The following is a 25,327-nucleotide window of genomic DNA, read 5'->3' on the forward strand; positions in this document are numbered from 1 at the left end:
GCTTAATCTACCTTACCTACCTGTTCTCCCCCCCCCTTAATCTTTTTCCACTTGTTTTTTTTACCCTTGGAGATGCTGTCAGTCTGAATTCCTTCTGTATTGTCCATCCATGACTCTCTGCTATGGACCTGATCTTGCAAAAACTTGCATTTCTAAACGACTGCCACTGTCATAATGACTTGTCTTCCTGACAAAATCAGAGCTCTGAGTCACCAGCTAGGTACTTGAGTGTTCACACTGAAAAGCCTATCACAATATTTCTCCAGAACCATCACCAAAGGAGGAGGGATAAGAAGCCTTTTTCAAAAAATAACCTTGAAAAAGAAAGCATTTGGCAGAGTTAAGGGAGCTTGCAGGATTGCTTTTATTTCAGGTAGCACACGTGTCTGTTAAAATACTTGGAAGTATTATGTAGGAATAGATTCGCCCCGTATTTCTGAGAATGTTCAAGTGGCATCTATCAGTTTTTTCTAGGTGCACATCCTTAGCGTTTGACAAGAAGCGTGTGTAGTTTGAACAGGTGTTCCCTGCTCAGAGCCTTTCAGCTGGGCAGGCTAAAAATGTCAAACGCAACATTTTGGAACCATGTTTTTTTTTTTTTTGCATAATTACAGAGGGGAATAATGTTCTTACAGCTTTAAAATAATAACTACGCACTTTATGTTTTATAGAAAATTGAAAAACAGACCCTGCCCCCACACTCACAATCTAGAAGAGGCAGAATGGCAGGAATGTGACACAAGGATAGGGCAGGATGAAAATTGGAAGATGGCTTGGATTTGGAATAATAAATGTAGAGTACTTGAAAGGACCACATGAGCATTATTTACGTATGCATCTTTTTAATATCTGGGGTCACAAAATCCATTCATATTTTTCATCTTGTTTGGTATGCACTTATGAATATGAAAATTAGGTGTGCAGTCCAGTTCAGAGTCACAGAAATATCTCTTTTTTACCTGTCTATAACTTCATAACATCTTCTGATCTCTTTCCTTCCCTCATGGGCCGTTTGTCCCTCTTTTGGCAGTCAAATTGTTTGTCCAGGCAGTGTTTGGTGTTTGTTGTCTGTTGTTTGATAGTGTTATTTCAACAGTGATGTGATGATGCTTTGCAAAGAAACAAGAAGTCAAGGCCCTGCCCTGAAGATTTTACAATGCCACAAGGGATTGTGGCAAAGACGTCAGGGAAAAGTTGAGTTGTGAGGAAGATATTGAAGAAAGAAAGGTGGCATCATGGAGATGTTCTGGGAGGCAGTTCCAGGTGTAAAGAAGAGCAAGGGAGAAACAGCAGAGTCATAAACATAAAAAGAACTGCGGGTTCAAACTAAAGACCAGCATTCTGTTCCTACAGGGGATAGCCAGAAGCCTCTGGGAGAAACCCACAAGCAGGACATGAGCGCAGTAGCACCCTCCCACTCATGTTCCCCAGCAACTGGTATTCAGAGACAGATGTTTGAGAGGACAGTGGTTTCAGCAACTGGCTGTTGGGAAGGAAGTCATGGCCAGTCAGAAGCAAGTCTCCACTCTAGTATGTGCTGAGCCAAGTGGGGACTTTGAGCACAATCCATGCTGCACAGTCTCTGTGTTCAATTGGCTCTTCATGTAGCAATTGATACCAAAGTGTGCCAAGCAGTGTTGTTGCATTTTGTCAGTACCATTTGACGGGCAGGAATGTTTGCATTCTATATTCATCCAATTCTTCTTAACTCATATTTTTAATAAACTGGACAATTTATACTTTGACTGAAATATTAATAGATAACATTTGGCATCAGAATGTGGATGCAGGCTGTGTTTTCATGTAGAATGCAGTATTTGACACACACACACACACACACACGGGAGTTGAGTTGGTACATTTGCATTGTGGGGTGGATCCTGCCATCATTTGTAGAAGCAGCTACTGCTCTATAGTGTACCTGCTGTAACTATAATTACACCCTGTTCAATGGTGGGTATGAAGATATGTGAAGGTTAAAGTGAATCATCAATCTAAAGGTTATGCAAATTGGTGGTAATCAGATGATCGTTCCATAAGAAGATTATGAGTATTTGTACTTCCAACTATTTTCTTAGGTACAATTTATTCTGTCTATTAATATAGACCACAGCAGGAATGTGGCAGATCATAAACCTCGCCTGATTAAACTTTCAGACCTCCTCATGTCAGCAAAGCCAAGAAAATAACTGGTCAGGGCTGCATTTATCTATTGGATCAGATGTCTTTCATTACTTGATTGAATACAAGATAGTGTTTTGCAAGCCTGAAATTAAGCTGCAAGTCCTTGGATATCAAAATATGTTTTCTAGCTACAATGATATTGTTGACATTGGATGAAACCCTCTCAATTTGGCCCCAAATCTAGCAGCATTGTGTGATTAAATAGCTTCAGAGTGAAACATAGATTAATATAACTTTAAAAGCCCTTTCTTATTTTTTTCTTAGCTCTCTTGCTCATTGCATGTCGTATTTTGAGATGGTTGTCCAGAGATCTTCGTATACAGCATTAGGCAGCTCATCCACTGCTATGCCCAAGGTTCATACTGAAGAAATGATCATTGCTTTCAGAGCTGACAATCCTGATCCACAGTTGAGGTTTATTTCCCTACACCCAAGCAGGCATTAGGGGCTGACATTGCCAATACTTTGTTTTTGCAGTGATAGGAACATTTCTGGGTACTGGTTTTTTCTCTGGCCCTATTTTTATATTGTCCTTGCAAAATCAGAATGTTCAACAGCACTCATTTTTTGAAACAGAATTTAGGAGTGTCCATGGATTCCTCTTAATCAGGGTTGTTAATGGTCAGATGTAACAACAGACCCTGGTAAAGTGAGTTAGCACATGGAAGTTAGTGATTTGCACATGGAAAGGGGACAGTCTAGGGGAAAGGGAACCGGTCCTTCTGTTCTTCATCCTTGGGTAGCAGCTGCACCAAACCTCTACATTCACTGCTGTAACACAATCTTTGGCCGAGCGGAAAGTAACAAACATAAAGTACAAATCACTTCAGTTCTGTTATGAAGTGCAAGATTTAAAGGGTGTCTTATGTGCCATTGATTGTGTGAAGGTCTTGGAAGCAGCAAATAGGTTCCTGCAAGCAATTTCAATTGGCGTATCTTTAGCTAAATCTTCAGCAACATCATATGGAACCAAGGTTGAACAATGAGTGCTAAGAACAGACAAGGCCTGTTCTCACCTTCATCTCTATGCATAGACTGATTGCCTGGAGAGGATCATGCTAGTGGGGCCTGCGCCCAACCTCCATGTATCCACTCGTCCCCCGGCCTTTGTTGGCCCAAAAGTGAGAATGGGGTTTCTGTATACAGGAAGGCTCTTCTGTGTGATCACATCTTGATTTCCTAGTTATAAGACAAGTGATAGAAATCAGGTTAATGTTAAAGTTAAAATAATAACTCCCTTGGAATTGCTCTCATTTTATATGACCATCTTACATGAGAGGTTCCATAAGGTTAAGCATGTTCTACAGTCCATACGGATATGTAGAACATGATGTTTGTAGCTTATCTATAATGCCTGACATCCTCATTACATGTCCTTGACACCTCTTTACATAACACTTTCAAGGAAACAAAGATACCCCAAGTTCTGACTGGAACATGATGTACACTAAAGCTGTTATGGCTCATTCACAGCTAGAGTGCATCTATATTGCTGGTACAGGACATACTTGACCTAGATTATATAGGTCTGTTACTAGCATAGTATGTCTGTCTGTCTGTGTCTACAGAAACACAGATTGTCCTTAATGAATCCTATTATAGAAGTATAGATTACTGAAATGTGTTGTATATGGGCTGCCTTTGAAGACTGTCTGGAAACTTAAGTTAGTACAAAATATTGTGGTAAGAGTACTGAATGGAATCAAGCTTTACACCAGTATTGTACCATCTTCACTGGCTTCTGGTTCATTTCTGGGCTCAATTAAAAGTGTTGGTTTTAACCTGAAAAGCCCCTCACAGTTTGGGGCCACAGTAGTTGAAGGACTGACTCTTCCGATATGTCCCTACCTGTGCTCTGAGATCATCATCTGAAGCCCTGCTTTGAGTGCTCCCACATACTGTGATTTGGTGGGTGGCTACTTGTGAGCAGGCCTTTTCAGTGGTAGCTCCCCCAATTGTGGAATGCCCTCCCCAGCGAGGTCTCCTGGCACCTACTTTGTTCTTGTTTTTTTGGTGCCAGGCAAATACCTTTTAATTCTCTCAGGTGTATTAAGTTGTGTCTCAGAGCATTAAGACACAAAATATCTGTGGATTTTAAGGAATATATTTTTAGCATTTGTTGTTTTGGACACTTCAGTTTTTGCTATTTCAAAATGTGTGTGTGGCTGCTCTTAGTTTTTTATTATATTCAACTAGTTTTTGTTTTATTGTGTATTATTTTCTATTTATGTACGTTGCCTGAGGGCTTTGGCTGTAGAGATGCTTACAAGCTGAATGAATGAATGAGTGAATGACCAAGAACTTAATGGAATGATCCTTTGCCTTCACTATAGCTATGTATCTGGGAACAGTATTAGTAAGCGTTAAGGATTAAAGTTATGTCTTGATGTATAGCATAATACTAAATGTCTGCTATGAGCATAGAGGTGCGTCATTCAACGCTCAGTTTAGTTATGCTTCAGCCTCTGCCTTGGATTGAAATATAAGGAAAATCAAATACTGTCCTGCGAGGTTATTGTAAGGATTGAGATGATGTATAGGACGTTCTTTGGCCACTTGGGGAAAATGCTTGATAAATACTGATTCTTATAATCCCCTACGAGGGATGGCTCCAGGTTTGAGGGCGCCCTCAGAAGAATGAGTAGGGCTTAGTGAGCTTATATGGTGGTAGTGGCAGTAATACTTTGATGCCAGGCAGCTCACAACTGCCATTTTGATTTCCTCCAATGTACCAATACTGCTAGGCATTGTTGGAAATGAAAATGCCCAGGGGTGTTGAAATTCAGGCCTGTGAGTCAAATCCAGCCCACCGTGGCCCCTAGTCTGGCCTTCCAGGTTTTCCCATGTGGCCGTGCCCCCTTTCCCTGGCACCACCTGTTTCCCGCAGCCGCCAATCATTTGGGTTCAGACAACACAACAACCCCCGCTTCATTGTGGGTAATTATGTAAATCGCGGCGGAACGCATGGGGATGGGGGGAGAAGCCACAATGGCTTCTTTGACCCCCACAATCGTCTGAACCCAGCCAGCGAGTCAAAGTATTGGTCCATCTAGCCTAGCATCAGATTGGCAGCGGCTTTCCAAGGTCTTGGGAAGGCAATGGTCTTCCCTAGCTCTGCTACCCAAGATCCTTTTAACTAGAGAAGATGATCAACATGTGTAGAGCATCATGTGATTTGGCCTGTGAACATATACATTTATGGATGTGATTCATCAACATGCACAAAGAAGACGTTATTGACAGATTGCATGGGCAGGCTGTTGCATGCCCAAGCATGTTGATGTTCATGCAAAGCCTGAGATTGGCTCCACCACCTGTAGAGTCTACGTTCCAGAGGATTGTCCCTAGAAAGGTCCTCCGTTGGTGTTCTAAGAAGCCTTATTGTGTGCAGTAAAATAGCATCTAGTTCAGGGCCAGTTTAGCAGGAGATACTACCCTTGGCTTGTTGTTGTTCAGTCGTTCAGTCGTGTCCGACTCTTCGTGACCCCATGGACCATAGCACGCCAGGCCTTCCTGTCCTGCGCTCTCTCCCGGAGCGTGCTCAAGTTCATATTCATTGCATCGGTGATGCTATCTAGCCATCTCATCCTCTGCCGTCCCCTTCTCCTTTTGCCTTCAGTCTTTCCCAGCATCAGGGTCTTTTCCAGAGAGTACCTTGGCTAGTACCTTTTAAAGTGGGAAATGTAAATCCAGCTTAAAGTGCATGAGAGTGTAAGCTTGATGTATGCTTCAATGCACTATGAATTTAATTTAAACAAAAATATGTGTGGGAGAAATATTTTTGTTTCTAGCTTCCTCTTCCCTCCTTTAAATGTGTGTGGGCAGACACTGGTTTGAGTGTTGTTGTTTTTCTTGCAAATATAATGTGATTGTTAAATAATTCTTTTTAATGAAGAAAGTAAGCCCTGTTCTTCAGAAGCAAACTGTTATGTACTTAGTACGACATAACTGATGCTGTTCTTTAAGAAGAATAATGTATAATTATGGTGACTTGCAAATCAGTATATGTAAATGAGATTTTCTTTATGCTTTCTTTTAATTACCTTTAGCACATCAGGTCCACCCATTTGGCCAGGAAGCACCTTTTTCAAGAGAAATGGAGCTCTTCTACAAGGTAGGCCATAGATTCCATTTTTCTCTCCTCTGCATCTTCCACATACACCCTCCATTAATTGTCTTGACAATTGCCATAATTCTCACAAGTTTTCTGGGGAAAAAAACCTCTGATGGGCTTTTCTCTATATATTTTTTGTCTTTCCCTCTGCCTAAGTTTGTGCTTAACATACTCATGAGCTCAGTGCATTTTATCACAAAAGGTAATATATGCTGTGAATGTGACTCTCTTTCTCCTACCTACCCCTCCTCAGACACATAATTGATTTTGTTTCCTCCCATTAATAGCAAAGTCAACAGAGTTTATGCAGGACAACGTGTTCCGGTAACATTCAGTTTGTGTTGATGAAGAAAATTGCTTTGCTCCTTCTAGTGCCAGTACAAGGATGCCTCTTGCAGCAATGGTGTGTCAGTTCCATAGCAGGGTGAAGTGAGAGGTGGCTGATATAAAGACACACACAGTCTCACCTTTTTGAAATGTGGCTATATTCTGACTCTGTTTGTCTCCCTTTTTGTATCAGAGAGAAGAGTTTAGTGGTTAAGGAATAAAAATTTTCTAGGGGTAGTGGTTCTGTGTATATCTACGGGACTTTGTTTTTCTGCTTAGGATAATTTTAACTAGTTATTATGCAATTGTAACTTGGAGATTGGATATGATGTAAATGGGGAAAACTTTCATGCTCTCCCCCCCCCCCCCCCCCCGTGGGTGCTAGACTCTGAATCTTAATTGTAATTCGATCTGGATCTTGGTCATCTTCCTTGGATATAGTTATCAACTGTGACTCCAGACTTTATTGTGTGAGAATTGAATGCACAAATCAAGAGGAGATGTGCCCATTTTTCCATAGCTCATGGGAAGCAGTACTTATAATGAGTGTCCGAAATCTGTCAGCCAGCTTTTGCAACTGCTTCATTCATGTTCAGAAAGGTCATCGAGGCTAATTTCTAAATTTGTGGATGTAATTTTGTGCTTTTCATAGGTCGCATTTGCTAAACATGTTTGTGTAGGTATTCTTTTAAGCAAGTAATATCCATACATAAGGCACCACTGCCTGGTCATGATTCCAGAACCAAAGTGAGATTACCCTTTGGGCATTCTACATAGTCTTTGCAATATGTCAACATGGGGAGGGGAGAGATCTGTAGAATCCATCCAGTATTTTATTTTAAACTGTTTATATACCATTGTTCATCCAAAGATTCCAACTAATACCATTAATAAAATAATCCAAAGCCACCCATACAGTTAGAAAAATGAAATAGTAGTGCAATTCCAAAACAGCAGTATGATAGGCTGTGGCAGTGCCTCATCAGTATGCAGCCAAGCTGACTACTTTTAAGTCCCATGCTGCAATTTGCTCCTGGGAAAGTGGCTTCAATATTTTCCCCTTTCTGGTCCATAGAGTGGATTGCTCTGAAGGTGCATGCAGATTTCTGGAGCGCACGCACCTTGCAGTCATAGTCAGATTGTTTTGAAAAGCGGCTCTCTACTCCTGTTTCCTTCACCCTATCTTGCCATAACAAATTCAGACCGATGTTTCTAACGTTTTAATCTTCTGCTTTAGGAAACCATGGAAGGAGTAGTAGAGTTTGGATACTGGATGAAATAGATAGGATTGAGCAGTTAAGTGAAAATTGGGTAGGTGCTATAGGATTCTGAGAACCTGAATGTCTTAAAGTAACTGTATTATTATTATTATTATTATTACTATTATTATTACTACTACTACTACTACTACTACTTCCTGCCTTTTCCCCAATACTGGGACTCAAGATGGCTTTCAACATTAAAAACTTTACAGTTAAAACATATCAATAGAAATATACAAAAGTATATTTGTGTGCTTAACTCTAATCTGTGTGTGGAATAAGTACATTTGATCCTTTATTAGTGTCAGTTGGACTCAAGTATTGAAAGAAGACTGAATTCTAGCAATTATAGATTCCATTGTCATAGTATGGCTTGCATAAGAACTATACCTATACCAATATTCTCACTTTGGTGCAACAAACAGTAAGGCAAAGAAGCCTGGTCTTCTGTTGGATCTTATTCTTGGCAATCTCCGTGATAATCTTATTTGACCTCTGTGGTTGCACACAGTTTAAGACCAGGGAGGTTCATGGTACAAGTTGGTTATAAGAAAGAGAGAACACCCTTACTCATTCCGGAAAAGGAAGTGCCTTTACCTCTGCATTTATATAGGCAGTTGTCTCTCAGGGTACTCTCCCAGTAAATATGGTACATCACTATTTCCTAGGATTTACAGAGGCATGGTAAAGAAAAATAAAATTGGAGGAGGAAAACAGATAAAAACAAGAACATGTAGAAGGTTTTACAGGCTTACAGCTGGACTCCCTTGGAATGTTGATATAATTGGTAATGCATATTATCTTCTATTGTATTGCTGTTGCAACATCCATTATGCAGTCTCAGGCCTACAGAATGACATTATTTCAGATTTATAGATCTATGCCTCTAGTCATTGCTCAAATATAATTATTTACTGAGCATTAAATAATCACCTGGCATCATCAGCACCATTGTAAGGTTATTATTCAAAGCCAGGTACACTTAACACGTTGATGAATTGCAGTATTTAAAGAGAAAACTGTGAGTGTGATCTTCTCAACTAAACCTTGACTGAGTAGTTTTATTGAGTTACCATTTGGATTATTACTTGAAGAGATGTCATGGATTGTGTTACCCAACTCCTGGTGGTAGTAGAGACCCTAGACTTAAACATCTCAGAAAGATTTACTGAGGCTGTAATCCTTTGCACGCTTACCTGGGAATAAGTCACACTGAACACAGTTGAACATGTTTTCTGAGTAAATATGCATAGGATTGTATTCCGGGTATGTGTTCTTTTTGAACAGCTTGCATTTAAATGGGTTTGAAATGTGCAAAATATGAAACTTAGGTGTTCTTTGTCCAGTATGACTATGGTTTAGGAAGGCGGAACATAGCTCTGGAAGAATGAAGGGATGACAAAGCACAGCAAGAAGCCTGGATAGAACAATACTAACTCAGTTAGTGCTACGTTATATTTCTGGTGATTAGGAAAAGACTTAAGATTGAAAATATGTTTTGTGAGATTTTTTAACATGGTACCTTTCTGTGCATATGGAACAGCATGAAAATGGCACAAAGGTGATCATAGGGGAGAAGGTCAGGCAGTGTAGAACAGGATCGAATGTGTGGTACATCAAACATTATAGGACAAGGCATTTTAATAGGCCAGTATTCTGAGTTCAGCAACAGAGATATTGGTATTCTTATTGCACAGTGGTATGTTTAAATACTAAAGGGATTGGCCCTTGGTGCATTTCTGGCTTTCTTAAATATATTTCATTTACCTACATTTGAATGTTATACTTTATCACTTGACTGACCATCCAGTGGGTGTAAAAACAGCTATTCAGGTAAGAAATGATGAGATTTCTGTGGAATAACTGACTCTGTCACTGTTGATGTTGCAGCTGATATTGACTTTTGATTAGACCTAGTGAACATATTTAAATATGCATAAGAAGAAGTTGTGTGTGGCTTTATTTTTTTTAAAAAAAATCAAAGATCAGTGATGAAATGGGATAGAACACATGTGAAAGTGACTCGGACCAGAAATTGACTAATCTGGCCATCCCTACCCTGGTGTTTATTTCACTGTAGGCAGGTTGGCTATAATTAGAGAGAGAACTTGAATAGATTGTACAGATTGTGAGTAAAGGTTTTGGAAAATAAATGTAATGATGTTTTCCTCTGGATTACAGTAACGGCCAGCAAATTTGTGCATTGATGTGAAGGTGTTCGATTGTATTTCTAAAAAAGGGAGGTGTGGTTGTGGTTTTACAGATTTTATTGCGGTAATAAACACATAAATATCCATAACACTGTAAAACATTATTATATACATTTGCTTATAACCCAATTTAACATTGAAAAAAGTAATAGTGTGTGTCCATTTTTAAATAAAGCAATCCCATCTTGGTTTCTTATCCTTAACACAAATATAATTCGTTACTTTTGCCATCACTGCATATTCCCACATTTTATCCAACTATTCCTTTATTGTTTGGTATTTTTTGCCTGCTTACAATACTGCATATGCTGCCCTAACTATAGCTGTGATCAGTTTTCTGTCGCCTAGAATCCTATCACAAATATACATTTAAAAGTAAAAGAAAATGATCTAAATGTACAGTGTATCCTCTTTGCTCCTTTAATTCTTATTTTTGTCCAATATTTTAATGCAAAGTTCTTGGTCAGCAGCTGGATGTCTTTCTGTGCAGTCCTTTAGTTGATTTCACTCAGAAGTTGTCACCTAGCATTTTTCTTTTCCATTCTTCTCTAGGGAAGCAACATTTTATTTACTTTCGTTATGTTTCTAAGCAGAAATATGTTTGAATCCTATCCTTTTTAGCAAGTGCATATTTCTTAATTTGTTGCTATTGAATCAATAATTGTGCAAACATGGTCAAGGAAGAATACCATTGAAACATCCAATGTACAGCCCTAAATTGTCATATAAATTACTCTGGGTCCTTGGAATGATGCTGGTTATAAGTTAAATATGCTAAGTCTTCCCAGTAACTGAGTAACTGAAGTGAAAACTCTCTTGTGTGAGTTCTACTTCTGTTGTGTAATATTTTAGTTTTGGCAGCATTCTAAATGCTGATCAAAACATAAACTGCTACTTCCACCACAATATGAAGCTTATATCAGCACAGTATATTCATTATAGGAAATGGCACTGATTACATATATGAACCATCCCATCATAAGAGCACATTTGTCTAGTTCAGGACTAGTTCCAGGCTTTGAGGGGGGGCGCTTTGGCATAGTGGGGCACAATACAGTGGCCCACCATGGGTTATTTATTTGACCCACAGTGAGGCTGTGGTGTGTGGCTGCCATTTTGAATATGTAACCCCCGCTTGTGGGTTGTTGCGTCATGCAAACCCAGTGAGCATGGGTTATGCAAGGGTTAAACAACCCTTTGTTTTAGTCTGTTTTAGGGTTATGTGAGCGTTGCTTAACCCTTGCATAACCCATGCTCACTGGGTTCACACGACATGGCAACCCCCAAGCAGGGGTTGCATATGCAATTTGGCACCAGCGGGTGCCGCATCTTATCCAGACCCGGTCAGGTTTTTCTAATGGCCCCCTCCTATAGCAGTCCCCTCAGCCACGATGGTGGGTGTGCCATAGCATTGCTCCCATGAATGCCAATTGGCTTGGAGCCACCATTTAAACATCTTACTATGCCCCAAAGCGCCCTGCTGTAGCATTGCTCTAGGGCATTGTAAGAAATTTAAATGGTAGTTCCAAGATTCATGGTGCCCATTGGAGCAGCAAAAAAGGGGATTCCCAGGGCAGGCATTGGTGGTGGGCCCTGCCAGGGCACTGTGGCCAACTGACTGAGGATGCCAGCCCCAATCTGGTTCATTCATAGGAACCTGTTGTCAATCATGGCTTCTTTGCTACATATACATGTGGCAAAATAAGCATGTTTGCACATCATGTGGTGATGTAAAGATAGCTAACCATACAGTTTTCTATATCAAAATAAGATATAGGAAATTTTGCCTCATGTGAAACAATGTCCCTTAATAAGATAGGACATGACTCAAGAAAGGAATATCTAGCATGGGGCAGAAAGGAAGTCAAACAGCAGCAAAAGCAGGAGAAAGGGGGAATCTATGCCTATTCAGGTACTTATTTATTTTTTAATCTTCCTTATATCTCTTGCCTTTCCTCCAGTAAGTTCATGGTAATCTCTGTGGGGCTAGCCCATTTTATCTCCACAACAGCTCTTGCTAGGCTTGGGTTAAGCTGAGAGAGAACAATTGATCCAAGGTCATCTAGTGAGTTTCATGACTGAGTGAAGATTTATTCGGGCTGCTAGTGCCTGCGTCCACTTTTCGTTGGGTAATGGCCAGTGAATTCTGTGATCCATGGAATCTTCCTGTTCCACATCATTTACTGCCCCCCAAGAGAATTACTCAGTCTCAGGGTGTCAGGAGCGCCCTTGCTGCCTTCTGAAATCCTCAAGTAGCCAGAATCAACACACAGACAATAGGGCTCTTTTCCAAGGTTTATTTCCATTCAACCTAATGACGCTTACAGATGCTAATTGCCTGAGCCTAAGAGGGAAACTTAAGAGAGCTGCCTACCAGGGGGTTCTATCCTTAGGGAATCAGTTGGTCTCCGTTTGGAGGGAAAGGGCAGGAAGGCTCAGAACTTAAAGGCTAGGAGGAGAGAGTCCACCCCTTTCCTGTGAGGCATCAGGATTCAGCTGTTGTCATCGCGCCAAGTGGGCTGAGCGCCTCCTCTCAGCACCCGCCATCTCCCGCTTGTCCCTGCGCTGGCGCCTTGCATCCAGAAGCTCCAGTTGTCCCTCCCTCTCCCTACCAGGGTCACTGTCACTCTCAGGAATGTGAGCAGGGAGGGGCTGTCCTTCCAGCTACGCCGCTGAACAGTGCGTGGGTTCCTCTCCCACGGTTTCTGTCTCTTCCTCAGAATCAGAACTGCTTTGGGGCTCTATGGACTCCAATCCAACCCTGATGCAGGGCATAGTCTAAAGGCACTTGAGGCAGCCACCTTGCTGAAGCTAAGCAGGTTTGGGTCCGGTCAGTGCTTGGAAGGGAGACCTCCTGGGAACCACATGTAGCCACCTTGAGTTCCATGATGGAAGAAGGTGGGATATAAATGTAATAATAACAACAACACTCAGGCCTTTCTGTTCCACACTGAGAATGGAAGTGGGATTATAGGAATTTCTAATGTAGCTAAACCCTGGAAAGCAAAGGTGGAGATGATGCTGAAGATGATTTTTAAAGGGGTGATTTTTTTAGCAGCGCCATTCTGAATTCAGTAATGAGGAGAGAGATGATGGGATTGCCACAAATGCATGGTTATCGCTCTGTCTTAGGCAGCCAGTGCCACTTCTGGTAGTTACTTGGTTTGGGGGCATTTCAGAACTTGTTACATCTTCAGAGATAATAACATAGCTGTTTTTTGAGTTCAAGGCAATTTTTTTTACCAGTTTCAAAACACAGCCTGAGTTTTGTTTGTGTGTCAGATGAACAGACTATCCACTCGTAAATTCCTCTGGGCAAAGTTTACTGTCTTTGTTTACTTTGCCTTGACAACCGATGGGAGTGGTCGGGTACTTCAGGGCAGGTCAGAGTGCCTTACAAACATTAGGTAGGGTTGTGTTTTGTGCTGTAGTTTGCCAGAAGCCAGGCTCCTGTGGGAAGGGTTCAGCAAAAAAACACTTGCTTTGCTGAAATGCATGCTGAAAGATAGCTTTGCTGATGACAACATTGTTCTTTGCAAGTCCTTGCTCAACCCCTAAGGTGTAGTAATTTAAAGGGGGCATGAGAAAGCTAACAAAAATTATATGCTTAGATCATGGGAACGTGGAGGTAGATTGAGTGTATAGAAAACTGGAATATTGTAATTAAATAATTCAATCCTTGTGGCCACATTTGGGCTAAAAGAAGCATTAAAAACTTTTCTAAGCAGATTCACTTGCACTGAGCCTACTTTAAAATGAGGCATGATTTATAACCACATCTATGGCATGCCCTTTTATTTTTGTTGCAGATAGTTGATCGTGGCTGTAATCTAAAGAAAATGGTGCTGACATTCAAACACATGCATGTCATGTGTTGCAATTTCTTTTGCTCATCTCAGATGAGCTTAGAATATTTTCCCAAGCCAAATTGTTCTTGTATTTCACATCAGTTGCCAGGCGAATTGCTTGTGTGTTTCATATATACTAAAAAAAGATTGTTTCCAAACAAATTGGTTTTTCCTGGACTAAAATTGGAATCACGTTCTACTGTTATGCTCAGAAAGAAAGATATATGGATGTATATATTTCTGTGTTAGCTCGCAGATCAGTGAACAGGCATCCTCTTTACACCAGTGGGATTGTCCCATTAATACTGTCTTTGAGCATTCTACCCTTCCTTTTTGTCCTATCAGTCAGGTACAGGACTAGGCTTTCTGGATTCCCCCATGCTGTAGAACAGGCTGCATCAGAGAATTCTGGTGCATTCTTGCTGGGTTCCCAGGCTTAATGCCACTGCCCTTATATTGATGTAGAATAGAAATCAGTGGGTTGTATCCAATGGTGTCTTTCCACCAGCAGAACGGACACTGCTAGTTGATTGAATTACCCCTCCCGCTGCAGCCTTCTGTGTCCCCTCCATATCTGCTCCAAAGGGCTGGGGGATCCTCTGAGGGGCATGTGAAGGTCTGCCAGGGGGAGGGGAGGAAAGGAAACTCCCATTCCATCAGTGGAACTATGCTCATGTAATTTCTACATTTTTACATTTATAGTCCACCCTTTTTCCTCTTGCAAGGAACCCAAGGTGGCGTACATGATCCTCCTCCCCTCCATTGTTGTGAGGACAACAGCCCTGTGAGGTTGGTTAGGGTGAGAGTCAGTGACTGGCCCAAAGTCACCCAGTGAACTACATGGCTGAGTGGGGACTGGAACCCGGATCTCCTGAGTCCTGGTCCACCACTACACCACGCTGACTTTCAGTGGTTTTAGCCCAGTACTGCCCAGAGCCTATCCACTTTGCTGTTTAAACTAACTGGAGGTGTTTTCTCCACAGGCAATTGGGTGATTCTAAGGCATGGGATTTTAAGAACCCAATATTTCCTTGGATTCAGGTTTATTGATCAGGTACCTCTCCAAAATAAATTCTCAGATTACTTCATTTTCCTTGTGTTAAAAGTAAACAATCACATGGAAATTCCCAGAGTTGGGAAAATACTTTTTCATCCATGTAGCTCCCTTGGTAATAGATCTGCAGAGAGGAGATGCTTCAGCTCTCCTTGGGACATGGGTTCAGTTCCCACTGAGGGAGGAAAAGACTTTGGGATCTGCAGCAAGTGAACCCTCTAGCTCTGCAGATCTCATGTGAATATATAGTCATGTTTCGCTTCTCCAGAAACAACATGGATAGTCCAAAAGTATTTGGAAGCAATTGCTGTTAATACAAGATGCTTCCATGTTTCCCTATTGACTCACCAGTGGCTAGAGGAGATGCATATTAACCTATATTTTTACCTAACCATTGCATTTGTGTGTGTTTTTTATTCAGGCAGGCACTCGGGTGAACCAGCAATTTATTTATTGGGTTAAATGCCCCATTAAAAAAATAAGATGGACTTTACTCCTTGGGCTTCTGGGGAACATATCCCTGCTTGCCAAGTGCCCGAATCCCTCTCATAATGGTTTTCCAAGGAGTTTGGCAACAGTATTAGTCTGTCCTTTCCTGCTCCAGCAGTGAACATTGCAGTCGCAGTGTCTGTGGTCTGCTCTGAACCGCCTCAGCTCCACCAATGCCCTGTCTCTTGGAGCTAGACAGGACTGCATTCTCATAATTTCAGCCCATTTCCAGGCCCCATCACCCCCAAAAGGCCCCATTCACCATCTGTAGAATTTTAGAATGCTGTTGGGCAGGGCACTCTGTTGGAAGAGATTGTGGAGCGTCCAACGTGATGGCCGTGGCGGTTGTGAGTATTGACAGGTTTCCCACATGTGGGCTTTCTCTGTTGGCATCGCTGCGGGGCATAACTACCAAGCATCACCAGAGCACTAGCCCTGCCCAATTCTGAAAGAAACAGGTTGTGGAGAGTTGCATCCGAATGTTGCTACCTCCCTTTCCTGGCACATGAAATGGACCAGAGTAAGGAAGGGGGCATGGTTGCCAGATCAGGAGACACTCCTTAGACTGGGTGGCACTGTGGTAACTGGAGTACTCCTGAAACCAAATATGCCCACCAAAGAATAATAAGGATGGGCTTACATATTTCTTGTTCTCGCTCTGAACAAATAAAAACTGTAGTTTACAGCTGTTTACAGCTGTAACAAGACGGAAATTACAGAGACTAACAGAAAGGAAGCAAGGACAGAGTCCTGCCTAGTTCTGGTGATGGCTGGCAGTGCCTAGCCTTTTCACTGTACAACCATTCCAAACCTCCTCACAAGCTCCTAAATCCTCTGAGATATCTGAGATTTACAGGTGCTTCAGCATGTTCCCCAAACAATGCCTTTTGACAAACCGACAGCAGCAATGTAAGATCAGCTATTACAAATTCAGGAATGCTACAAGGAAAGCTAAATCTCCGGAACCCAAAGTCATTTGGGGACAGGAGGAAAAAAAATCCTTCTTGGCTTCATTGCTACCTGTGTTTGGCCTTCGTGATCAGCCGTGGTTTAGAGTTATGTGCATAAGTGTATTTTATTTTATTAAATTTATATACTGCTCAGTTCGTAAGAAATATCTGAGTGGTGAACAAAGCAAAGCTAATATAATACAGTACAGATAAGGCAACACTAAAAACCAGCCTTAAAAAACAATGGTAAGCATATAGGCAGGGACCAGGGAAAGCTTGTGTGAAAACAGATGTTTTGAGCAAGCAACAGAAACTCATTAGTGATGGTGCTCATTTAATACTCATCAGTAGAGAGTTCCATAAGCTTGGTGCAGCCCTCACACCTGCTCCAGAGGAAGAGAAGGGAGGGGAGGAGCGCATAAGCCTCAGGGTCATGCGTGTAATGCTAAACTATGGTTTAGTGTTACGTGTGAACCAGGCCACTGTGCCTGTAGCAACCCAGGCAAATTAGACTTTATAAACACCATTAGGGAGTCAGCCAGTGCCAATCCAGTGTCCCTGCAGCATGCACACTTTTTAAAAAAGGTGTATAGTCTTCTCGGGTGTTCTGGATTATTTCATGAGTAAGTGCAGTATCCATACTAATTTGTAATATGTGAAGTCCCCCTTAGTAGTTGCATGGTTGTAAGAAGCTACCAAACCACTCAGAATACCCTACATCTGAAGACTCCCTGGGCATACATCAAGGGTACATCAAGAAATGGTTCTGGTGGTAGTGGTGGCAAAATAGTCCACTCTCCTCAGATGGATACTTACAAGGGCATTGCATATGCTTGCTTGCTTATTTATTTATTTCACTTCTTAATCGCCCATCTGTCTGGTCACCCAGCCACTTTGGGTAATGTCCAATAATAGAAACAGTTTAAAACAATAACATTCTACATTAAAAACATCATATTTCTACAAATACCCTAACCCACCCCAAATGCCTGCCTGAACAAGCACGTTTTTAATGCGTGGTGGAAGCTCATTAAAGAGGGGGCATGGCGGAGTTCCCTAGAGAGGGAGTTCCATAGAGGGGGGGCCACCACAGAGAAGGCCCTCCCTCTCGTCCTCACCAGCCTAGCTGTCCTGGCTGCTGGGACAGAGAGAAGGCCATCCAAGGCTGATCTTGTTGAGCGGCCTGTCTGGTGTTGCTGGAGGCACTCCTTGAGATAGGCTGGGCCGGAACCATATAGGATTTTAAAGGTCAAAACCAACACCTTGAATTTGGCCTGGAAAACAACTGGTTTTTTCACAGTGTGTAGACATTGACAGGTTCAAACCAGAAAAATATAGCACTTCTGATCTTAAATGTTTGTGCTGGCGTAAGTGTCAGCAACAACAGCATATAATACTATGATTTGCTGCACTTGATTTTAGCTAACAGGCCAAGACGTTATATGATTTGCAATGTTGCACTACTGCAGCTATCAGTAGGCCTCATCCTAGGCAATTATTGGCCACTGCAACAAGTTACAGCATTGTGCTCTTCTCTTTTTGAAATATCTCTTTAAAACAACAACAACAACAACAACATTGCATTGTTTGCTTAATAGAAGTATAGAAAAGTTGAGCTTGTATTTGAGATCTTGGGCAAGAATGCAGGGTACTGACTGAGCTCCCTCAGAAATTAGCCAAATAGATGCTGTTGCCAAAGCTAAACCGATAGAAACAAAGGAATACTTTACTTTAGACAGGAAAGAAAAATGTTGCTATTTCACTTATAAAAGGCTGCAAGCTGAACAAGGACATTGTAAGGCCAGTGGTGTCTAGATGTCTTTAGTGAGAGCTGTGTGCTGTGTTCCAGAAACAAAATGCTTCCTTCAACGTAAGTGATCTTCCCAATATTTTCATTCATCCACATCTGTTCATAAGACTAGAACTACCAAAGCAGTTAGTATAAGTTCAGCATTTGATAATTATTCATTGAATGGGCACACTACCTTACGCTGGTATACTCTTGAATTATAACTACTTAGTAACAGGGAATGCGTTTAGATCAGGCTTCCCTAAGCTGAAACCTACCTCCCCCCCCCACCTGAAGTTTTGAACTGCAACCCCCATCATTCTTGGCCAACATGGGTGTGATGGCTGGGGAGGATGTGAGTTGTAGTCCAGCACATTCCAGGGGCTGCCAGGTTGGGGAAGGCTGTTTTAGATAATTTAGACAGTCAGATAGCGAGAACTGCGTAACGGAGATTCTGCCATACATGAGAGAAATAATCTTTAAAAGAAAACTAAGGGCAATTGAAAAGCTGCTCTCAGGAGTAACAAATAAGTGAGAGTTTGTACCTGATTTGTTTTCACTATAGTTTCACTGTACATTTTAAAGTCTTGGCAGTTTTATTGTACCCTGGCAATTTTGAAAGGTGTCCAGGAACTTCCCTAAGCAAAACCTGTGTGTGTGTGTGTGTGTGTGTGTGTGTGTGTGTGTGGTTGTGGTTGTGTCCGTCTATACATGCACAGACTGTAGGGTTTTCCATAGTCTGAAATCTATCAGCATCCCAAACATTCAGCCCTGCTTTTCAAAAACCTTTGTAGGTTTGGGTACTGATTCATACATTGAAACAGTCCCACTTCACAGCTTTTACCTGGCTATGCAAATACAAGTACAAATGGTGTGCCCCATCAAGTGTGAAGGATGCAAGTATACATGGGAATAAGCGTGTGTCCCTTTCAAAATACTCGGAAGCACCAAGTAGTGCCGTACTGTTGCTTTTGACTTCTTCTTTAATCTAAATCTGTGGCTTGTACCCTAAGGTAAGTGAATAGAAGGAAGTTAATAGACAGTTTCTACTCCCCCCTGCAGCTGTCTATGCCCTCCCCCCAAACCTCTGGGGAAGGATGTGTGTGTGGGGGGCTCCTAACCAGTGTGGAATGGGGCATGATGCGGGCTGCTGGAGGAAGAGGAACTGCCTAAAAGTGGAAGATGCTCCTGTCTGTTTGGGGGTAATTCCCACCTACCCCACCAGCCCCTGGTGCCCCATCCCATTGGGCAGGATGTACCCCACCCTCCTGAGAGGCCTTTGAGGAGCACAGGTGGCTGCAGGTGAGCGGAGGGGAAGGGAAACGTCCCTTCCCTTAGACTCCAACCACTTGTGTGACCACCCTTCATTCTTGGTGCTGTACACATGTGTATTAGACCTGACTACAAAAGGTAAAATGAGCCTTGAATTAAAGATGGGATTCAGTGACCACTTAACATTTCAATGACTCCATTTTATGTGGTGTGGGTGCACTGCTATAAGTGAATAATTCCTGTAAAATAATAACCTGAATCCATCGAAAGCTCTTCGGAGCTTTTACCTCTTACATCTGGCAATAAAGGTAGAAAAATTAGTATGGGTTTCCTTAAATATCTCTCTTTAATATCGGGGAGACATGATAGAGGTGCACAAAATTATGCATGGTGTGGAGAAAGTGGATAGTAATACTAGAACCCAGGATCATTCCATGAAGTTGAATGGTGGGAGATTCAGGACAGATCGAAGGAAGTGCGTCTTCACACAGTGCACAGTTAAACTATTGAATTTGCAACCACAAGATGTAGCAACTTGGATGGCTTTAAAATGGGATAAGACAAATTCATGGAGGATAAGGCTATCAATGGCTAGTATCATGATGGCTATATATTATCTCCAGTATCAAAGATACTATGCCTATGTACACCAGTTGCTGGGGGACATGGGCGGTGGGTGGGATGCTGTTGCACTCATGTCATACCTGTGGGCTTCTCAGGGTCATCTAGTTGCCACTGTGTGAACAGAATGCTGGCCTAGATAGGCCTAGATTCAGCATGGCTCTTACCTTTATTATCAGCATTTTAAGTCCACACTGTTTTCCTTTACCTCAACTTATTTACTGTAAGCATTAGTAAAAAATGGGATCAATGATTGCTGGAGTGACGTAGTGGTTGAGAGGCTGAACTATGAATCCAGAAGACCTCAGTTTGAATCTTGCCTCTGCCATGGACTTGCTAGATGGCCTTAGGTGGGCCATTCTCTTTCAGCCTCAGTCCCCCCTCTTCCCATCTACAGTATGGGCAATAATACTACTGATGTACCTTGGAGGTTGCTTAGAAGAGTGACAGCTAGATGAAGCACAGTGAATCCTTGAAAGCAGTATCATACTACAGTAATAATAATAACGATAAAATAATACATATAACAATATTAACTTTTTTTTTGTGAAGCTGTCTGCTAGTGGTGCCCAAAGTTAAATAACTGTAGGTTTCTCAGTAATGAAATGAAATAACTTGTGTCAAGGCAGGCTGTCAGTCATGAGACTGAAATAGTTCATACAAGGTTCATTTCCGATCCTTGATGGTGATTGTGGTGTGTGTTACAGTAATTTCGATGAGTCCTGATTATAAGCCTGGGTTGCTGTAAAAACATGGCCCCGGCTCGCCATCCTCCCCTCCTCTACCAAAGAGCTTGCCACTTAAACAACTTTACATGTAACTGGAGCAGTTTGTAATTAGAGCTCCAAGGCAGTATTTCAAAAATCTTGCTGCTGTAGCAAGTCAGATTATCCAAATGAAGAGATTTTTTTTTTTTTACACTGGCACCACCCAGTTACTTATGATGTTTATCTTACTGTTTTTCTTTACTCAGCAAGGACAACATCTGAACTTATTGGGGGGGGGGAACTGTTTTAGATCAGGAGTCCCCACATTTTTGGATCAGTGGGCCCATTTGGCATTTTGAGAGAGTGTTGTGGGCACTCTCACAAAATGGTTGCCATGGTGGGCCTGGCTGGTCACAAAACACTTGGTTCCCAGATTGCAAACTGATGAGACTAAAAGAAAATTAGCTTGCCCAAGAACCTAAGTTCAAAGCAGAGGTGGGGGCTGAGCTCTTTTGCACCTAAATAAAGATAGTGCTGGAGGGCAGCCCTTCGCTTTGCAGCATGTCAGCCTTCCAGTTAAAAATAATTAATTAAAAAATCTTAAGAAATAAAATAAAAAATAGGAAGGGTAATGAGCCCAGTGGGCGCCAAGAGATGTGTTGGACACCACTTTGGAGACTCCTGATTTAAATAGCATATTGCATTTATCAACATGGACTCTGGATAAAACTCATTGTCAATTCACTGTACGGCTGTTCCTTGCTTTATTTCTGCTCTGTATGATATTGTTTAACTCTGGGGCTTTGTTTTGTTTTTTAAATCTATTGTAAATCTTATCTTCTTCGCTCCAGGCCCCCCCTCCTAAGCAGTGGCCATGTGCTAGGTTGGCCACTTACACATCATGAAAAATGAGAAAATGAATCTCCAACCAAGAGGTCAAGAGAAGCTGCAGATAAATTTGCATAAAATTTGCTTGTGCTAATTCATATAAATGCAGATTTAGAAATTATAATTATAATTTCAGTAGAAATACGATGCATCTCATCATAGTGAGGAAGACTGGGATCTAATAAGACTGGGATCCAGATGCTAATAAAACACTGGCCCTTTCTTCTTGTGGTGCTTTATCTTTAAACCGGACTTCCACTGGATAGCCCTTCAAGTAGAGGACAGTCCTTTGATAGTCTTTCAAATGGAGGCCTGTTCTCTGTAAAGTAGGACACAGGTCCAACCTGCCATGTGTACTTTCTGGTGGCTGAATTCTGGAGCGCTCTTTGGCTTTCAAATTGAAATTTTGTGTTGAAGCCTGTGTTCTAAACAGAGCTGTGTTCTAAACTCTTGTTACCTATGCAAGCGTAAACTTCATTAAAACTTAACTGTTTTTATGCTAGTTTTAACTGTTGTAGCTTCTTCAAAGAATTCTGGAACTGGATTCTAGTGAGGGTGTTGAGAATGTTGTGGTTTTAGGGGTGGGTAGCCTGCCTGATAGGCGGGAGCGAGGGGGCATGTGTCCACCTGATGGAGGCAGTGGGGGGAGTGTTGGGGGCCAGAAGATACCGAGGCTGGGCAGCAGGCGCTGGCGGAGCGCTAGGGGCAGGCCATGCCAGGTAAGGGGAACAAGGGAGAGATGTGTAGTAGCTGTCCCCTGCTCCGGGCCTGTCCAGAGCCAAAGGATGGCTGGGGGAGGCGTGACCCCATCTTCTGACCTTCGTTTGCTGCTCTGCAATGCCAGGTCTGTTACCCAGAAAACCTCCCTCATCCATGACATGATCCTGGATGAGGGTGCAGACCTGGCATGTATTACGGAGACCTGGCTGGCCGAGGCTGCTGCTCCAACCCTTGCAGCCATGTGTCCAGCTGGATTTTCGTATGCACAGCAGCCGAGGGCTGGGGATCGGGGAGGGGGAGTGGCTGTTATCTACCGAGAGTCCTTGGTCTTCACCAGACCCCCTCTCCGGGAGACCAAGGTTGCTGAGTGCATGTACTGGAGGTTGGGCCCAAAGGGCAGTCTGGGGATTCTGCTCGTGTACTGTCCACCCTGCTGCACGACTGACTCCCTGGCCGAGGTGCTTGAGGTGGTCTCTGATGTGCGCGTGCAGTCCCCTAACTTACTGGTGTTGGGGGACTTCAACGTACATTCGGAGGCCATTGTCACAGGAGCACCTCGGGACTTCATGGAGACCATGGCCTCCTGGGAGCTGCACCATATTCTAACTGGGCCCACCCATGTAGCCGGTCATGCATTAGACCTTGTGTTTGTTTCTGGAGAAGTGGGGAGTGATCTGGAAGTCGGGGGTATATCCACCACCCCCTTGTCATGGTCAGATCACTATCTGGTGACATTGGACTTCTCGGTTCCACAACCCCTCCTCAGGGGTGGAGGACCCATTAAAATGGTCCGCCCCAGGCGTCTTATGGATCCAAATGGATTCCTGAACGCGCTTGGGGATTCTCTGGGGCATGCCAACGGCCACTCGGTCGAGACCCTGGTGGGTGGCTGGAATGCCGCAATCACTGGGGCATTAGATCGGGTGGCTCCGAAATGCCCTGTCCCCCTGAACAGGGCTCGGACTGCACCATGGTTCAATCCGCGGTTACGAGCTCTGAAACAGGAGGTGAGACGGCTAGAGCGCCGGTGGTGGAAGTCTTACTCCAAAGACGATCAGACACGGGCTAGAGCTGTATCTTCAGCCTATCATGTGGCGGTGAAGGCAGCAAAAAAGGAATATTATGCTGCCTCCATCGCGTCTGCAGAGTGCTGTCCCAGGAGGCTGTTCCAAGTGGTCCGGAGCCTGGTCGGTCCTGTGGCTCCGGAACCACTGGAGCATTCTAAGGCCTCCTGTGAGGCCTTGGCAAGGCACTTTGCAGATAAAATTGATCGGATTAGGTGTGTTACTCTGCACGCTGTGGATACAGTTAGTGAGCAAGAGGCGGCCTGTGGCAAACCGGTTTTGTGGGATCGGTTCCAGCTTCTTCCTCCTGATGAAGTGGACAAGGTGCTTTCATCGGTACGGCCGACCACCTGCTTACTTGATCCTTGCCCATCTTGGCTCATTATGAGCTGCAGAGAGAGACTGGGTGAGGGGATCAAGGCGGTGGTGAACGCCTCCCTTGAGGAGGGAGTGATGCCATCAGCCCTCAAGGAGGCAGTGATAAGACCGCCCTTAAAGAAGCCCTCCTTGGATCTTCAAGTTTTGAACAACTTTCGCCCAGTCTCAAATCTGCCATTTTTGGGCAAGGTGATTGAGCGGGTGGTGGCGGTGCAGTTGAAGGCACACTTGGAAGAAACTGATTATCTAGACCCATTTCAGTCGGGCTTCAGGCCTGGGCATGGGACAGAAACGGCCTTGGTTGCCTTGGTAGATGATATGAGGAGGGCTCTGGATAGGGGTGAATGCTCCTTCCTTGTTCTCCTCGACCTCTCAGCGGCTTTCGATACCATTGACCACGGTATCCTCCTGGACCGCCTGGAGGGGTTGGGCATTGGGGACACCGTATTACGGTGGTTCCGGTCCTTCCTCTCCGGCAGGTACCAGAGGGTAGCACTGGGAGAGGAGGTTTCGGACCCGTGGCCACTTACTTGTGGGGTGCCACAGGGTTCCATCCTCTCCCCGATGCTATTTAACATCTATGTGAAGCCACTGGGGGCTATCATCAGGAGGTTTGGGGTGCAGTGTCATCAATATGCGGATGACACGCAGCTCTCCCTCTCATTCAAATCTTCACCAAGGTTGGCCGTAGAATCCCTTTCCAAATGTCTGGAGACGGTGAGTGGCTGGATGGGGAGGAATAGGCTGAAGCTCAACCCTGACAAGACCGAGGTACTTTTGGTGGGAGACAAGAGGAGGCTGGGGGATGTTGACCTGGTGTTGAATGGGGTACGGCTACCCTTGTAAGACCAGGTCCACAGCCTGGGGGTCATTTTGGACTCCCAGCTGTCCATGGAGGCTCAGGTGTCAGCTGTGAGCCGGACAGCGCTGTATCAACTCCATCTGATACGGCAGCTGCGCCCCTTCCTTCCCGACCATCTGCTCCCATCGGTAGTACATGCCCTGGTCTCCTCTTGTTTAGACTACTGTAATGCGCTCTATGTGGGGTTACCCTTGAAGACGGTTCGGAAACTGCAGCTGGTACAGAACACGGCGGCTCGCCTGATTAAAGGCAGCCACCGGCGAGATCACATCACTCCAGTGCTGAAGGAGTTGCACTGGTTACCAGTTGTTTTCCGGGCCAAATTCAAGGTGTTGGTTTTGACCTTTAAAACCCTATATGGTTCCGGCCCAGCCTATCTTAAGGAGCGCCTCCAGCAGCACCAGACAGGCCGCTTAACAAGATCAGCCTCGGATGGCCTTCTCTCTGTCCCATCAGCCAGGACAGCTAGACTGGTGGGGACGAGGGAGAAGGCCTTTTCTGTGGTGGCCTCCACTCTGTAGAACTCCCTCCCTAGGGAACTCCGTCATGCCCCCTCCTTAATGAGCTTCCGTCGTGCATTAAAAACGC

The 25,327-nt window shown here is 43.4% G+C and overlaps 1 protein-coding gene across 6 annotated transcripts in view; it reads left to right on the forward strand.

Annotated features, from left to right (window-relative positions):
- The window catches only part of FOXN3 (forkhead box N3), a 231,973-nt gene that overhangs the window by 115,672 nt on the left and 90,974 nt on the right, over positions 1-25,327 (forward strand). For 4 of the 6 annotated variants that reach the window (XM_084841072.1, XM_084841062.1, XM_084841081.1 and 1 more), the window contains exon 4: positions 6,234-6,298. In XM_084841072.1, coding sequence (XP_084697198.1) covers positions 6,234-6,298 — 65 coding nt within the window. Of the gene's footprint in view, positions 1-6,233; positions 24,726-25,327 lie in introns of those variants that run through there. The other 2 variants (XM_084841050.1, XM_084841040.1) reach the window with 1 other exon arrangement.

The sequence above is a fragment of the Heloderma suspectum genome, chromosome 1 (assembly GCF_057233095.1).
Source record: "Heloderma suspectum isolate Gila_16-S chromosome 1, 16-S_ref, whole genome shotgun sequence".
NCBI classification, from domain to species: domain Eukaryota; kingdom Metazoa; phylum Chordata; class Lepidosauria; order Squamata; family Helodermatidae; genus Heloderma; species Heloderma suspectum.